Raw genomic sequence first — 16,780 nt, forward strand, 5'->3', positions numbered from 1 at the left:
GGTGTTGACTCCTTATCCAATTTGCCAGTCTGTGTCTTTTAATTGGTGGCATTTAGCCCATTTACATTTAAGGTTAGTATTGTTACGTGTGAATTTGATCCTGTCATCATGATGCTATTTGATTATTCTGCACACTAGTTGATCCAGTTCCTTCATAGTGTCATTGGTCTTTATATTTTGGCGTGTTTTTGAGGTGGCTGCTACCAGCTTTTCCTTTCCATATTTAGTGCTTCTGTCAGGAGCTCTTGCAGAGCAGGCCTGGTGGTAACAAAATCCCTCGGCATTTGCTTGTCTGGAAAGGATTTTATTTCTCCTTCGCTTATGAAGCTTAGTTTGGCTGGATATGAAATTCTGGTTGAAAATTATCTTCTTTAAGAATGTTGAATATTGACCCCCAATCTCTTCTGGCTTATAGAGTTTCTGCTGAGATGTCCACTGTTAGTCTGATGGGCTACCCTTTGTATGTGACCCTGGCCTTTCTCTCTGGCTGCCCTTAACAGGTCTTCCTTCATTTTGACCTTGGAGAATCTAACGATTATGTGTCTTGAGGTTGATCTTCTCATGGAGTATCTTAATGGTGTTGTCTGTATTTCCTGAATTTACATATTGGCCTGTCTTGCTAGGTTGGGGAAGTTCTCCTTGCTAATACTCTGAAGTGTGTTTTCCAGCTTGTTTCCATTCTCCCCATCTCCTTCTGGTACTCCAATCAATCGTAGGTTTGGTCTCTTTATGAAGTCCCATATTTCTCGGAGGCTTTGCTCATTCCTTTTCATTCTTTTTTCTCTATTCTTGTCTGTATATCTTATTTCAGTAAGGTGGTCTTCAGACTCTGATATCCTTTCTTCCGCTTGGTCGATTCAGCTGTTGATACTTGTGTATGCTTCACGAAGTTCTCATGCTGTGTTTTTCAGCTCTATCAGGTTGTTTATGTTCTTCTCTAAGCTGGTTATTCTAGTTAACAATTCCTCTAACTTTTTATCAAGGTTCTTAGCTTCTTTCCATTGTGTTAGAACATGCTCCTTTAGCTCATCATAATTTTTTATTACACATCTTCTGAAGTCTACTTCTATCAATTTGTCCATCTGATCCTCCGTCCAGGTCTGTGCCCTTGATGGAGACACACTGTGATCATTTGGAAGAAAAGAGGCACTCTGGCCTTTCGGGTTTTCAGCATTTTTTCATTGATTCTTTCTCATCTTCATGAGTTTGTCTAATTTTGGTCTTTGAGGCTGCTGACCCTTAGATGGGGTTTTTGTGGGGGCCTTTTGTTGTTGTTGTTGATGATGCTGTTGTTGTCATTTTCTGCTTGTTTGTTTCTCTTTAAATAGTCAGACCCCTCTTCTGTAGGGCTGCTGCAGTTTGCTGGGGTGAACTTCAGTCCCTACTCATCTGATTGGCTCTTATGCCTAGAGATGTCACTCAGGGAAGCTGGAGAGCAGCAAAGATGCGTGCCTGCTCCTTTTTCTGGGACCTCTGACCTTGAGGGGCCCAACCTGATGCCAATAGGATCACTCCTGTATAGGGTACCTGACAACCCCTGTTGGAGGGTCTCACCCAGTTGGGTGGCATGGGGAGCAGGACCCATTTAATGAGGCAATTTGTTACTTGGTAGAAGGGTGTGTTTCACTGGGGGGAACCCACTTGTCTGGGCTGCCTGGATTACTCAGAATTACCAGGAGGAGAGGCTAAGCCTGCTGGTCCACAGAGACTACAGCCACCCCTCCCACTAGGGGCTCAGGCCCAGGGAGATCCAAATTCTGTCCCTGAGCCTCTGGCTGAAGTTATTGGAGATCCTGCAGGAAAGCCCCGCCTACTGAGGAAGGATGGGTCAGAATTAGACCTGAAGAGGCACTCTGGCTGCAGACTGCCACAACTGGTGTGTTGGGCTGTGGGGACAAGTCTTGGGACCAAGCTGTCCAGCCTGCCTGGCTCCAGCAGGGGAAAAGCGCAGCCTGGAACTATAGAAATGGGTGCCGCCCTTCCCCTACCCTGGGGGTTAGCATATTAGGCAGTTGCAAGTCCCAGTGCTGGCTGCTGCCCCTCTCACAAGGAGCTCAAATTGCTTAGACATCAGGCAGCCACAGCCAGTGCTGGCCACCCTTCCCCATGGGAGTTCGGTAAGCTTAAGCAGACTCCAGTTGAGAGGCTGTAAGAATCTGCAGGTTCCAGGGTTGTGATGCTAAGCCCCAGTGGCATGGGTTTGCAAGTGGAATCTTCCGATCTGTGGGTTGCACAGTTCCGTGGAAAAAGCAGTTTCCCTGGCTGGGTAGCAGCTTACTCACTACCTCCCTTGGCTTGGGGGAAGGGGGTTCCCCTTCCCCATGTGGCTCTCAGGTGGGCTGCGGCACCACACTGCTCTTCCTTCTCTCCATGGGTCATGCCGGCCTTCTAGTCAATTTTGATGAGAGAACCTGGATACCTTGGTTGCTGGTGAAGGATCCACATGCTTATGTTTTTTTCCCATAGGAGCCTCCCATATGGTGCTGCTTCTAGTTGGCAGTCTTGGCCTCACCCCTAGTTTCGCGTGGCTGGGAGGCCTCAGGAAACTTACAATCATGGTGCAAGGCAAAGGGAAAGCAACGCACCTTCTTCACTAGGCAGCAGGAGGGAGCTAGAGTGATTTTCTTTCTTTCTTCTTGTTTTTTGGAAACGGAGTCTCACTCTGTGGCCCAGGCTGGAGTGCAGTGGCGCGATCTCGGCTCACTGCAAGCTCCGCCTCCCAGGTTCACACCATTCTCCTGCCTCAGCCTCCCAAGTAGCTGGGAGGACAGGCGCCCGCCACTATGCCCGGCTAATTTTTTGTATTTTTAGTAGAGACGGGGTTTCACCATGTTAGCCAGGATGGTCTCGATCTCCTGACCTCATGATCCGCCTGCCTCAGTCTCCCAAAGTGCTGGGATTACAGGCGTGAGCCACCATGCCCGGACTGAGGTGATTTTCTAAGAGTAATTCTGGCCAAATTTTCATGCACTCCCTCAGCCAAACTCCATTTGGGTCTATTCAGGCAGGAATCTTAGTTCAGTTCCTTAACTCTCATAAGTGGAAACTGACACCAACTCATTATAAAACCTAAGTGGGAAAAAAAAAACCCTCCTCTACCATTTTTATCTTCTTGTTTATAGATAATTCAACTAATAGGTATTTTTACTGGTCAAGTTAACACGGTTGTTTTCAGTTTTGGTTGTAATGACAAAAATCATACTGATTATCACAGGTATTGCTTGCCTCCCACAAGTGCACACCCTGCATCCCTGCTAGAAAAATCCCAATTTGTACATTGGATCCACAGTTTTCTCCTTTTATTCTTTTTTTAGGTGATGGAGTCTTGCCATGTTGCTCAGGCTGGTCTCAAATTCCTGGGCTAGAGCAATCCTCCCACCTTGGCCTTCCCATGTGCTGGGATTACAGGAGTGAGCCACTGTGCCTGGCCAATATCCACACTTTTCACATGATCTCGTGCTTGGAAAAGGTAGGCTCCAGCCCCAACTTTAAGGAGGGAATTACAACTGGTCTAGTCATAGGAACATGATTAAATTCTGTCAAGCAAAATGAATGTACGTGGAAGTCTGTGGGGAGAGTGGGAAGTTGGAAAGAACCTGGATCCTCGATCAAATCCCTGGGAAATAAAATTTTCCTCATTTCTTTAAACAATTAATATTGAGTTTTCAGTTCCCACATCTAAAAAAAGGATCCTAGAAGGCTCACAGAGCCTAACAGAGCCTAATAGATTAGTAAATTGACTACACACTTGTAAGCAGTTTGGCTGGAGCGAGAGGACATTAGGGAATTATGAAATATAATAACATCTTTCTTTTGAACTTGGTAATTCCTTTCAAAACAATGAATACAAAGTATTAAAATATCATTAGAAATTTCCAAAATCTATCTTAACATCTACTGAATTTGATACTTTACACGGTTGCATTTTAATTTCCTGTAGCAAATTATAATTCTCTTAACTCTTACAAAAATGATCTTTTCCCTATATTCTACTATAAGAATTTGTATACACATACATACATACACACACAGACACACATGCATACACCTTTTATACTACTTTGGCATAATATTGTTAGTTAATATAATAGTACGTATAAATGTAAAAATCTAGCTTCTACTTTGTTGTTAAAATAATACAATTGGAAGGCCTCAAATGAGAATAAGAATATAGCAAATCAGAAATATTATGAGGTTCACAAATATGTAAATTTCATTTATTTTTGAAAAGCTCAGAAGTAAACAATCCTTAGTACCTATAATGAGCTATTCATAATAAAGGGCAAACACCAAGACCAGTGCTATGTAGGATTCTGCTTCATGTTTAGCTGCGACCCAGCTGTCCCATGCAATGTCCCAGATCCAACTGCTGGCAATCTGTGAGAGAAATTTTGTAAAGACTAACTTTAGATTGAACATATTAAGAAGTAATTTTCAAATCTACACTAGTTTTTAAAAAATGAATGCATCGGTATCTCAGAAATTATTTTTAAGACATAATTTGTCTGGTTTTCCCTTTCATAAAAAGCCTGGAGAATGACACTGCCCCAGCCCATCCTTCTTCTTTAATGGAGGCTGGCCTTTCTCTAAAACAGAGAGAGGCTCCCTTAGCTGTGTTTCCAGGGCCAGGAGCAGAAGGCCCCTGGGAATGGGGATGTAGTGGCTCTGCATACAGTATGACTCTGCCATGTAGTCCCTGACAAGGAAGTCTTCCCACCTTTTAAAGATTTTCAGCCAAAAAGTTTGTCAGGGCCTTGCCTTGAAATGAAGAAATGGCATTGACTATACAAGTAGGTTGATATGGACAATTCTAACTCCTTTTCTCTGTGTACAAATCCATATGTGATCTGATTTCAGCCCACTTCTTTGTGGAGGATCTAAAATGGCCCAAATTCCCTTTTTTTTTTTTTTTTTTTTTTGAGATATAGTTTCACTCTTGTTTCCCAGGCTGTAGTGCAATGGCGTGATCTCGGCTCATTGCAACCTCCACCTCCTGAGTTCAAGTGAGTCTCCTGCCTCAGCCTCCAGAGTAGATGTGATTACAGGTGCCTTCCACCACATCCAGCTAATTTTTCTATTTTTAGTAGAGATGGAGTTTTACCATGTTGACCAAGCTGGTCTTGAACTCCTGACCTCAAGTGATCCACCCGCCTTGGCCTCCCAAAGTGCTGAGATTACAGGCATGAGCTACCACGTCCGGCTGAAAAATTCTTTATGACTTCTCCTATTAGGAAGTTGACTTTATGTCCCCACCCTGTGAGTAAGACTTGGCCTTGTGACTTGCTGTAAGTTGTAAAACATGACACTGTGAAACTTCCAAGCAAGGCCTTCAGAGGTCTTGTAGCTGCCTCTCTCATGCTCATAGAACACTATGCTGAGACCTCCATGTTATGAAAGCCCACTCAACCTACTGGAGGATGCTGGCTTACATTCAGGAGAACCCAGGGGCCCAAGCCACAGCTAGTCCAACAGTCAGACAAGTGACAGAAGCCGTCTTGGACCTGCAGGCCCGGGTAAGTCATTATATGGCTACAAGTGCATCAGTGAGACCAGCAGAAAAGCCAAGTAGCTGACTCACAGAAAGTAAGCAAATACATGGCTGTTGTTACAAGATACCAAGTTCTGGGGTGGTTTGTTGTGCAATAATATAAGCTGAAACATTCCCCTACTGCACATCACGCCACTCTCTACTACCTACTTGTTACATATCAAGCACACGAAGTCATCCCTGCCTCAGGATCTTTGCACTTGAAGTTTTCTCTGCTTGGAACATCCTCCCTCCTCTTTGGTACAGCTGGTTCCTTCTTATCTGGACGTCAGAGGGTTCTCCCTTCTCTAAATAATCCCAAGTAGCCACTCTGCTACTCTATTATATCCCTACCTTAATGTTCTCTTTGTAGCACTTACCATCTAGAACATCCCTATTTCTTAAGTCTGTATGTCATATGTGGTGCAGCTTCTCTTCTCCATGGGAGCCAGGACGGTTCTTTCTTGCTGATTGTTCTCTCCCCAGTACCCCTCTGTCAGTCCAGGTCCCCCTCCTCGTGCTTCATCATGCAGTCCACTCCTAAATGGAACCTCTACAGATTCTTCCAAATGCAATTTTTTCTCTCTTTTCTCTCCAACTCCCACATATTCCTCATCAACTCCTTAGATAATTACACAGCCTAGTGATATTATCTCTTTATTAATAAATAATTTAATAATTACCTTGCTGTTTATTGAGGGCTCTGTGCTGGTGATTATGTTAAGGATTTTAATATAGATAATTTCATTTAATCTTCATAACAGCTCTAGGAAGCCAGTTTTATCATCACCATTTTATAGATGAAGAAACTGTGCCAAGGCCACAGCCAGCAAGTGTTGCAGAGGCGATCTGACTCCAAAACCCAGACTGTTTACGTTATTCCTATCATTTTATTTCCTTAAATTCTAAATTGTGCTGCATTATCTCCTTAACTAGAGTAAAATCTCCTTGAGAATCATGGTCCATGTTTTATCATTCCTTGTATTTTCCTTAGTACCTAACACCCACTAGTGCCCAAAATAAATTTACTGGTTAATTAATTAACTTAAATTACATTAAACTGTCAAAATTGATATGCTTAAGGAAGAGAATAGCAATGCAATTTAATAAATTATTAGTACCAAATTGCTACTTCTAGGTTTGTACTTTTCTTTCTTTCTTTCTTTCTTTTTTTTTTTGAGATGGAGTCTTGCTCCGTTGCCCAGGGTAGAGTGCAGCAGAGCGATCTCGGGCCACTACAACCTCCGCCTCCCAGTTTCAAGAGAGTCTCCTGCCTTATCTTCCCGAGTAGCTGGGAATAGAGGGGCCCACCACCATGCCCAGCTAATTTTTGTATTTTTAGTAGAGATGGGGTTTCACCATGTTGGCCAGGCTGGTCTGAAACTCCTGACCTCAGGTGATCCACCCGTCTCAGCCTCCCAAAGTGCTGGGATTACAGGCATGAGCCAACACACCTGGCTGGTTTGTACTTCTCAAATAATTGACAGTGAAATAAATATATTTAACAACGATACTTTCTTTTGAAAGGTACCTCAGAATCTATGGAGTGCCCTTGAGTCATCACAATAAAAATCAAATCACTAGAGAGGAGATGCCTTATAGTTCTAATTGCTAGATCCTGTATCAATGGGGTACTTACATTTATTGCTTGGCCAGTCTTTTGAATAAATAATACTTTTATAATGAACTTATAACGGTGGTACCCAAATTCTTTGACTGCTAACAGTATGCGGTCTGCCAATTCAAGTGACAAGTGAGAGAATACTTTATCATCATATTTGACATCTTTAAGACTTTCCTTTAAGAAAATTTAAGAAAAATACTTTTATTTTCAAACCAAATATTTTCTATATAAAAATTCAAGTAGAAAACATATCTAAATAATATTTATAACTGTTTAAAAATAAATATATTCCTAACTAAATAATATGAAATACATTTTATGCTTACATATTTCTGTAACAATTTTGAGGAATATTTATTGGGGTTTTCAAATTATATTCAATTACTTTTCATTATCGACACAAGCTGTAAGTTGTAATTTACTAGACTACTCTGCAAACAGTTAATAGAGCGACACAGGAGATTTTCCAAAGACGACTTCTAGAAATTCTTAGGTAAAGGAAAGACACCTTTTAAAATGTATACATGTATTAAAATTCAGATTTTGGTTTTCTTATAGTGAAGATTACTTGGACTCAGAACCTGTACCATGTCACTGCCCTGCTCAGTGGGCTCACATTAAAACTACTTCTTTCCAACCCTCCCCTGTAGCCTCTCACTCCACTGATTTTTTTCTGGCCTCCAGGAAAGTGAAATCAAAGATTTCTAACCATGTTTATTAATAAATTAATGTGTAGCTTGAAGGAAATGGACATGGCTTGTGGGCTATAAAGCATTACTCTTTTTTACAAACCAGGAGCAGAACTGGACACCTAGCAGACAGACTACACATCTCTGACTGACTTGTTGTGCCTGCACCAATGACACAATGCCTTCTGGTTGTAGTGACAACTGCATGAGCCAATTCCTGGAATAAATTTCTTTGTATATATACTCTCTGTTTCTCTGTAGAACCCTCATACAATACTGCTATCATATATATTTATCAACCTACTGTTAGTATCTGCTGGATTTTAGTTTCTACTGAATGAGCTTGGAATTTCTTCAGTGGCTCCATTCTATATGAATTAGCAAACTTTAATTTTGCCAGGGCACTCTTCCATTCTTTACCTATATCAGCAACTGAGTCATCAAAAGGAGGCTCTACATACTGAACATCGTGAATTGACTCTCTCAGTCTTTCTCTTAAAATCTGTGCATACTGGAGGAGAAAGAGAGAGGGGAAGAGAGAAAGGGAGAAAGATTACTTTTTACATTGTAAAATGATTTTTCAGATTAAAGAACCCTGTACAATGGGACAGGGCTCACACAAAGCTTGGAAATTTGTTAAACAGATTTCTACAATAATGTGGTTGCTAAATCCTAGATTTGCTCCTGGCTATCAATTTGGCAAAAAAAAAAAAAAAAAATAGGAATACTATTTATCCTTTTATCTATACTCACAAACATATACACCCAAATTGCATGCATATATTTAGAATATCCATGGATGATCCACAGGAACTAGAAACAAGAGTGGCCTCCAGGGAGAGCAACTGAATGGCTATGGGATGGAGATACAGGGAAAACCTTTCTTCCTCCCTACCCTGAGATTATGAAAATATTATCCTTCGTTGTCTTAAAATTTTATTTTACTTCATTTACTCATTTTTAAATAATGTAATTATTCAGGTAGCACATTCATAAGTCTTAAGCTGAAAAGACACCAAAAGAGCATTGATTCGATATTTATCAGTTCATGCTTTTGACATGAAACATCCATTCTGTGACATCCAATATGCATTAATGAAATATTTGCTTAGTGTCCAATATGTCCCAGAAAAATGCTCTAGCCTCTTAAGTTAAAGCAGTGAGCTTCATTTTAATAGCCAGGAATTTCTTTTTCTTGCCTAATTGCTGGGCTAGAACTTCCAATTCTATGTTGAAAAGAAGTGGCAAAAGTGGACATCCTTGGTTTATTACTAATATTACAGGAAAAGCTTTCAGTCTTTCCCCATCAAGTATGATGTATGCTGTACACTTTGTTGTTGTTGTTGTTGTTGTTGTTGAGACAGAGTCTTGCTCTGTCACCCAGGCTGGAGTACAATGGCACGATCTTGACTCACTGCAACCTCTGCCTCCCAGGTTCAAGCGATTCTTCTGCCTCAGCCTCCTGAGTAGCTGGGACTACAGGCACATGCCACCATGCCTAACTAATTTTTTTTTTTTTTTTGTATTTTTAGTAGAGACGGGGTTTCACTGTGTTAGCCAGGATGGTCTTGATCTCCTGACCTCGTGATCTGCCCGCCTCGGCCTCCCAAAATGCTAGTATTACAGGTGTGAGCCACCATGCCTGGCATTTGCTGTGCAGTTTTCATATACAGCTTTTATTAGATTGAAGTAGTTTCCTCCTATTTCTAGTTTTTGGGGTGTTTTTATAATAAAAGAGTGTTGACTTTGACATATGCTTTTTCTTCATCAATTAAAATTTATCATGTGGTTTATTTCATTTAGTTAATATGGTGTATTACCTTGATCAATTTTCATATGCTGGACCATCCTTGCATTCCAGGAACAAATTTCACTTGGTCGTGGTGTCAAATCCTTTAAATAAAATGCTGAATTCAGTTTGCTAGTATTTTGTTGAGAATTTTTGCATCAGTGTTAATATATGATACAGGTCTGTAGTTTGCTTTTCTTTGTAGTGTCTTTGTCTGCCTTTGGTATTAGGGTAATGCTGACTTCATAGAATGAGTTAGACAGTCTTCTCTCTGCTTTTATCTTCTCAAAGAGATTGTAATAATTGATATAACTTTTTCCTTAAATGCTTGGTAGAATTCACCAACGAAATCACCTGAACCTGGTGATTTCTGCTTTGGAAGGTTGTTATTGATTCAATTTTTAAAAACAGATATATGCTTATTCTGATGATCTATTTCTTTTTGTATGAGTTTTGGGAAATTGCATCTTTCAAGGAATTGGTCCATTTCATCTAGGTTATCAAATTTCTGGGCACAGAATTGTTCATAATATTCTGTTATTATATTTATGGTGTTCATGAAATTTCTAGCAATATCCTGACTTGCATTTCTGCTATTAGTAATTTGTGTCCTCTCTTTCTTAGTTAGCCTGGATAGAGGCTTATAGATTTTATCTTTTCTTTGAAAAAGCTTTTGGTTTTGTTGGTACCTGATTTCAATTTCATCAATTTCTGCTATTATTTTTATTTTTTCTTTTCTTCTTGGATTTAATTTGTTCTTCTTTTTCTAGTTTCTTTGAGGCTTATTTTAGCTCTTTCTTCTTTTCTAATATATGCACACATTCAATACTACACATTTCCTTCCAAGCCCTGTTTTTGCTGCATTCTACAAATTTTGCTATGTTTTCATTTTTATTTAGCTCAAAGTATTTTTTAAATTTCTTTTGAGGTTTCTTCTTTTGTTACAGTGTTTTTTGATGTCTAGCATTTCTTTCTAGTTCTTTCTTAGGATTTCCATTTCTATGCTTACATTGCTTATCTGTTCTTGCATACTCTTTTATCAACTACAGCCCTGTAACATATTAATCATAGTTACTTAAATTCTGATAATTCCAAAATCCCTGCCATGTCTGGTTCTGCTGCTCATTCTGTGTGTTTGTTGTTGTTTTTAGTACGCCTAATTTTTTTCTTGAAAGACGGACATGATTCGCCAGGTAAAGAAACTGATGTAAGCAAAAGAAACTACCAACAGAGTGAATGGGCAACCTACAGAATAGGAGAAAATTTTTGAAATCTACTCATCTGACAAAGGGCTAATATCCAGAACCTACAAAGAACTCAAACAAATTTACAAGAAAAAAACAACCCCATCAAAAAGTGGGCAAAGGATATGAACAGACACTTCTCAAAAGAAGACATTTAGTGCAGCCAACAGACACATGAAAATATGCTCATCATCACTTGCCATCAGAGAAACGCAAATCAAAACCACAATGAGATACCATCTCACACCAGTTAGCATGGCGATCATTAAAAAGTCAGGAAACAACAGGTGCTGGAGAGGATGTGGAGAAATAGGAACACTTTTACACTGTGGGTGAGACTGTAAACTAGTTCAACCATTGTGGAAGACAGTGTGGCGATTCCTCAAGGATCTAGAACTAGAAATATCATTTGACCCAGCCATCCCATTACTGGGTATATACCCAAAGGATTATAAGTCATGCTGCTATAAAGACACATGCACATGTATGTTTATTATGGCACTATTCACAATAGCAAAGACTTGGAACCAACCCAAATGTCCATCAATGACAGACTGGATTAAGAAAATGTGGTACATATACACCATGGAATACTATGCAGTCATAAAAAAGGATGAGTTCATGTCCTTTGTAGGGACATGGAAGCAGCTGGAAACCATCATTGTCAGCAAACTATCGCAGAACAGAAAACCGAACACCGCATGTTCTCACTCATAGGTTGGAACTGAACAATGAGAACACCTGGACACAGCAAGGGGAACATCACATACCGGGGCTCTTTGTGGGGTGGGGGGAGGGGGAGGGATAGCATTAGGAGATATACCTAATGTAAATGACGAGTTAATGGGTACAGCACACCAACATGGCACATGTATACATATGTAACAAACCTGCACATTGTGCACATGTACCCTAGAACTTAAAGTATAATAAAAAAATTTTTTAAAAAGAAACTGCCATAACGAGGCCTCTAGTAATGTGCTCGTAATGTATTTGCGGAGAGGAAGCATTCCATAGTTGTATGACTAGGTATTTTAGTGAACCTGTGCTTCTGGATTGTGAACTTGACAAATGTTTCTGAGTTTTCTGTTTTTTCCCCTACTTGCTTAAGTCACATAGGATGGCTAAGGAGGGCTGGAGTGAGGTCACAGAGCAAACTGCTGCTTGTCACTCTACTTTTGGGGGCAGCAGTTTGTCCTGTGACCTCACTTCTCTTATGGATCTAAGAAGAGTTAATTTTTTCAGTTTGTTCAGCTTTTTACTTGTTAGGACATAGTAGGGACTTTAAGCCCCTCACACGTAGAACAAGAAGCTGGAAGTCTTACCTTTGTTTTTTGAATGATATTTTAGCTGATTATAGAATTCTAGGTTGATAGTTATTTTGAGTCCTTAAAGATGATGCTTGAATGTCTTCTGTCTTGCATTGTTTCTGAGAAGTACGCTGTCATTTTGTCTGTTTCTATGTATGTAACATTCCTTTGTTCTAGTTGCCTTTAAATTTTAAATCACTGGTTTCAAGCAATTTTATTATTGCATGTCTTGGCATAATTTTTTTCACGTGTCTTGTGCTTGGAGTTCACTGAGCCTCAGATTTGTGGGTTTACAGTTTTCAACAAATTTAGAAATTTCTCATTCCTTATTTCTTCAAATACTTTTTGTCTGTCCTCTCTCACCTCATTTGGGGACTCAAATTACAAGAACATTAGGCTACTTTAAGTTCTGTCAAAGCTCATGACATCTTGTAATATTTTTTCAGCATCCTTCCCCAATTTCTATGTCTCTAAATGTCCTTTCTTCTGCACTGAATCTGTGTTAATGCCATTTAGTGTATCTTCATTCCTGACATAGTATTTTTCATCTACAGAAATCTGAGTTGAATTTAACATGCTCAGTCTTTCTCTACACTCTTAAATATATGGAATGTAATTATAATAACTTCATATGATTTACTTTGATGAAAACTAACAACTCTCTTTAACTACTTTAGTGTCTGTTTATATTAATTCTATTTTGTGTAATTTCTGGGCTGATTTTACTGTGTCTTCAATTTTGAACTTTATTTTCCTGCTTCTATGTAGGTCTATTAGTATTTAGAGACCAGACAGTGTGAATTTTACCTTCTTACAGGCTGGATATTTTTGTATTCCTAAGACTCTTGAGCTTTCTTCTAGAACAAAGACATTTGGAAACAGTTTAATCCTCTTGAGCCTTGCTTCTCAACCTTGATAAGCCAGATCAAAGAACTCATTCTCTATTTTTCCCACTACTAAGGCAATGCACTTCTTAGCACACTAACCAAAGCCCTGTATTTTTCATGGTTTTCCACTTTTTCTGGTGGGAACATGCCCAAGGATATTTTTATTCCTTTTGGGTGATTCCTTCTCCACCTCCACTCTCCACCTTTGGTGAGAACTTTCCTCACCAGATGCACTGCTGCACTAAGCTGAATACTCTGAGAAACGCTCTGTAGGTCTTTGGGGCAGCCCTGTCCTAATACTCTGCTCTTCAGTCTCATGCTCTCTTGGCTTCCCAGGCTCCCAACTCCTTTTGAACTAAAGGAGGCCTTTCCTTGTGTTGTGGCCTGGAAAATCTCACCAGGCAATTAAGGTGGGGGCAATGTTGGGGCTTACCTTACCTATTTCTCATCTCTTGGAGATCACTCTTGTCCTGTTTGACACCCAAATCAATGGAAACAACTACTCCATACATTTTTGTATTACTTTAAGTAGTTTCTGGTAAGAATTACTCCATATTGGCTGAGAGTAAAAGTCCCTCACCAGAAATAAATCTCCTGTTATAATCATCTGTCAGGCTTCTGTGTCTTAATTGCAGAAGCAGCATTATTAACTCCCTAAACCTCTTAAAAACAAAATTATTTTGTTTTTGTTTATTAAGAGAATGCTTCTCTAGGGTAGTGATTGGGACCTTCCTTTCCTCCACAGTATACTCAAGGGATGCAACTATGTAGTATCATTAACAGCGGCTTTCAACTGCAATGATTCTTAAGGAAATGGGGCATTCATGTGTGAACTGAAAATAGCCATTAATGCTTCTAATAAGCTGAAAATTTACATCTGTACAATTTCTCCTTTGTGTATAATATTGGCTGTCTGACTTGCTATACTTATTAAGAGTATTTTATTCCTTTTATTAGGAATCTTTACAATCTTTTTTAAATTGGGAATAGGCTTTAAATATGACAACTTTCTGGCATCTAATAATACCTGAGTTTCTACTGATGTAGCATTTCCTTATATTGAGCCTACATATAGCCCGAAAATAAAATGAGCTTGGGCATGAGATATTACTTTTATTTCTAAATGCCACATGCTAGTGTTTAAGATTTTTTTTTTTTTTATTTTTTTTTTCTGAGACGGAGTCTCACTCTGTCACCCAGGCTGGAGTGCAGTGGCATGATCTCGGCTCACTGCAACTTCCTCCTTCTGGGTTCAAGCAATTCTTGTGCCTCAGCCTCCCTGAGTAGCTGGAATTACAGGCGCCCACCACCACACTGGCTAATTTTTGTATTTTTAGCAGAGATGGGGTTTTGGCCTCCTGGCCAGGCTGGTTTCGAACTCCTGACCTCAGGTGATCCACCTGCCTTGGCCTCCCAAAGTGGTGGGATTACAGGCATGGGCCGCTGTGCCCGGTTATATTTAAGATTTTCAAATGCATGTGCACAAGTGAGAACAGTTAAGCTTTCCATTTTTAGTAATCTACTTTGCATTTTGTTAACCTTTGATCTCAACAACAGGAACTCATTCTTGTTAAGCCAAAGTATAATTTATTGGAAAGATACAGTTTACATAATAGCAAAGAAGGCTGATGAACCAGATTCATAAAGACACATGGAGCACTTTAGCTTCTCATCTTCAATGTGAATAAACCTCAATCATTTTATTTGCATTATTTCAAAGAATTCATCTAATTAGCTTAGTTTGGGTCTCATTCTCATTAAAAAGTTAAGGAAAGTAGCTGACAATCTCACCAAAGCTCTGTGCAATTGCAGATAAGTTAATTCTCTAAAAGTTAACTGAGATGCTACCACTAGAAAAAAGGAAATGGAGGCAAGACAGATAAAATCAAGAGATGGTCATACTGATTAAACAGTATGTCTTAAATTTTCCTATGCTCCAAAATAGGGAAATTAACAGCTACCTTAAATTAGAAATGACTAACTGCACAGTTTCCTCACGTACATTTAGTGAACATGTAGAGTCCTCAATTTCTTCCCAATTATTGTTCTATTCAAATTTCTCACCTCTAAAAGACTCAACTTTAAAGATAGCTATAATTGATGACATCCATATCAAATAAGCAATAATTACTTTGGTCCATGTCCCCTCACTCCCAGATTTTAACCTATATACCAGGCGCACCTATGTGTCTCTTCATTGAGTTCAGGCTCACTGAATTTTAAAGACCACTTTAGACCTCAAATAGGCAGTAAGTTTATAAAAGCCACCCTTGTCTGCCTCAATATATAGAAATTTTTCTTTACTGTTGGTGACTTATCTGTTATTCAGACTCATTGCCAAGCGAACAGCATAGTGTTTGGGAGTGTGAAGTTTTAAGTCCAATCGATTTAGGTTTCTAGCCTTGCTCTGCTCTTTTTCTTAGCTGTGTAAACTTGGCCTGTTTACTTTTCCTCCTTTAGTTCGTTCTCTTCTCTGTAAAATGTAGACACCAAGGAAACATTATTAGAACCTGAAATTTCGCCATTACTTATTTTGAGAATTCTCTTTTTGAGAGTAATCTTAAAATGTTTTAGGGTCTTCAAAAAATTGTTTTGCCTGTCATCTCTGACTTCATCCTATTATAGGTCCATGAAGTAAGTATGACGAGAAACCAGTACAGGCCAAGTGGACCGAGTACCAGCATACAGGTTCTGGTCCCAGCTCTATCATTATAGCTTCGTATGCTTGGGCAAACTAGTATCAATAAAAGATGGAGTCCTAATACATTAACGGTTTTCAAAGCCTAATCATATAGAAAGACCTGTGTTATACCACCAATACAACTGAATAATGACCCTTTCCATCAATATCAGACAATAAGTTTTGGACAGAATATTTTCAAGAAGTTTTTTTCTCCTGTACATTCTTCAAAAATCCAGACTGCTGACGTTTTAAAAACCCAAAACACGGCACTATTCTTCCTGGTTTATCAAAAATTTTTAAACACAGTATACACTCATTTTTCGCTAGCAAAACTGCTTATAATGGCACTAAACACACTAACATACTGTGTTTTAGTACGAAGCAATAATTAATACTCAGAGTATTCTCAGAAAATCCACAAGCTGAGTAAATCTGAAAAGAAGATCTTGTAACTACCCTTCCAATCGACTTATGTAGGGTTCTACGGCCCTAATTAAGAAACAAGAAAACTTTAGCACTCAAGTCCAAAGGGGATTGCCCAACTCAGTCTCAGGCTTCAATTTCGCATCTGGGGAAAAAACACTAAAGGGAAATGCTGCCTTCTTGGCTCTGGGGGTGGTGACGGGAGCGGGGCCCACTGAGGAGCGATTTTAATTAAAGGGTCGGACAAAGCCGTCTCGGGCCCCTAGCAGTCTCCGCACTCACTGCCTCCTTCTCGAACATGCTAGGCCTCCTCTCTTTCCTAGGCGTCACCGGCGCCTGCTGAGAGCTCTGGTTCGGGGTCTGGATGGGGCTCGACTTCACGCCTCGGCCTCGCTTCTCCATCTCGCTCTGTTCCCCAAGACTCCCACCGCCTCTCCTCCGCCGACCGTCAAACGCCTCAGCCGCTCCCGCGAGGGCGGAAGTCTCCCACCTGTGTCTGGTACGGTCGGAAGTGCCCGCTAGGGCGCCAAAGCGCGTGGAGGCGGGGCGCGCAGGTGCCTGCGTCATTCATGCGCGCCGCGGCGGAGCACCGGAAGTTATGGAG

The 16,780-nt window shown here is 40.1% G+C and overlaps 2 protein-coding genes across 5 annotated transcripts in view; one reads left to right on the plus strand and one right to left on the minus strand.

Moving 5' to 3' along the window:
* Positions 1-4,120: 4,120 nt before the first annotated feature.
* Positions 4,121-16,687, minus strand: TCTE3 (t-complex-associated-testis-expressed 3). Its single transcript, XM_023198147.2, has 4 exons — positions 16,459-16,687; positions 8,145-8,351; positions 7,167-7,325; positions 4,121-4,377 (listed from the first exon to the last, which is right to left on the minus strand). The coding sequence occupies exons 1-4, from the start codon at positions 16,576-16,578 to the stop codon at positions 4,267-4,269; spliced, it is 597 nt and encodes a 198-aa protein (XP_023053915.1). The 5' UTR covers positions 16,579-16,687; the 3' UTR covers positions 4,121-4,266.
* ERMARD (ER membrane associated RNA degradation) overlaps positions 15,650-16,780 on the plus strand; it is a 31,936-nt gene continuing 30,805 nt past the window's right edge. For 3 of the 4 annotated variants that reach the window (XR_002728046.3, XM_023198142.3, XM_023198143.3), the window contains exon 1: positions 15,650-16,780. Coding sequence is in view for 3 of the 4 variants with exons in the window: in XM_023198142.3 (XP_023053910.2) it covers positions 16,541-16,780 (240 nt within the window). In the remaining variant the exon portion in view is untranslated. The other variant, XM_023198145.3, reaches the window with a different exon arrangement.

This window comes from Piliocolobus tephrosceles, chromosome 5, assembly GCF_002776525.5.
Source record: "Piliocolobus tephrosceles isolate RC106 chromosome 5, ASM277652v3, whole genome shotgun sequence".
NCBI lineage: Eukaryota > Metazoa > Chordata > Mammalia > Primates > Cercopithecidae > Piliocolobus > Piliocolobus tephrosceles.

What these genes read in the sequence shown, in the direction of transcription:
- TCTE3 (XM_023198147.2), bottom strand. Translation starts at nt 16,578, where the DNA reads ATGGAGAAGCGAGGCCGAGGCGTGAAGTCGAGCCCCATCCAGACCCCG. An exon ending in GCATGTTCGAGAAGGAGGCA is followed by an intron (nt 8,352 to 16,458) that starts GTGAGTGCGGAG and finishes TTTCTCCTCCAG; the next exon opens with TATGCACAGATTTTAAGAGA. An exon ending in AAATCCAGCAGATACTAACA is followed by an intron (nt 7,326 to 8,144) that starts GTAGGTTGATAA and finishes ATTTTCTTAAAG; the next exon opens with GAAAGTCTTAAAGATGTCAA.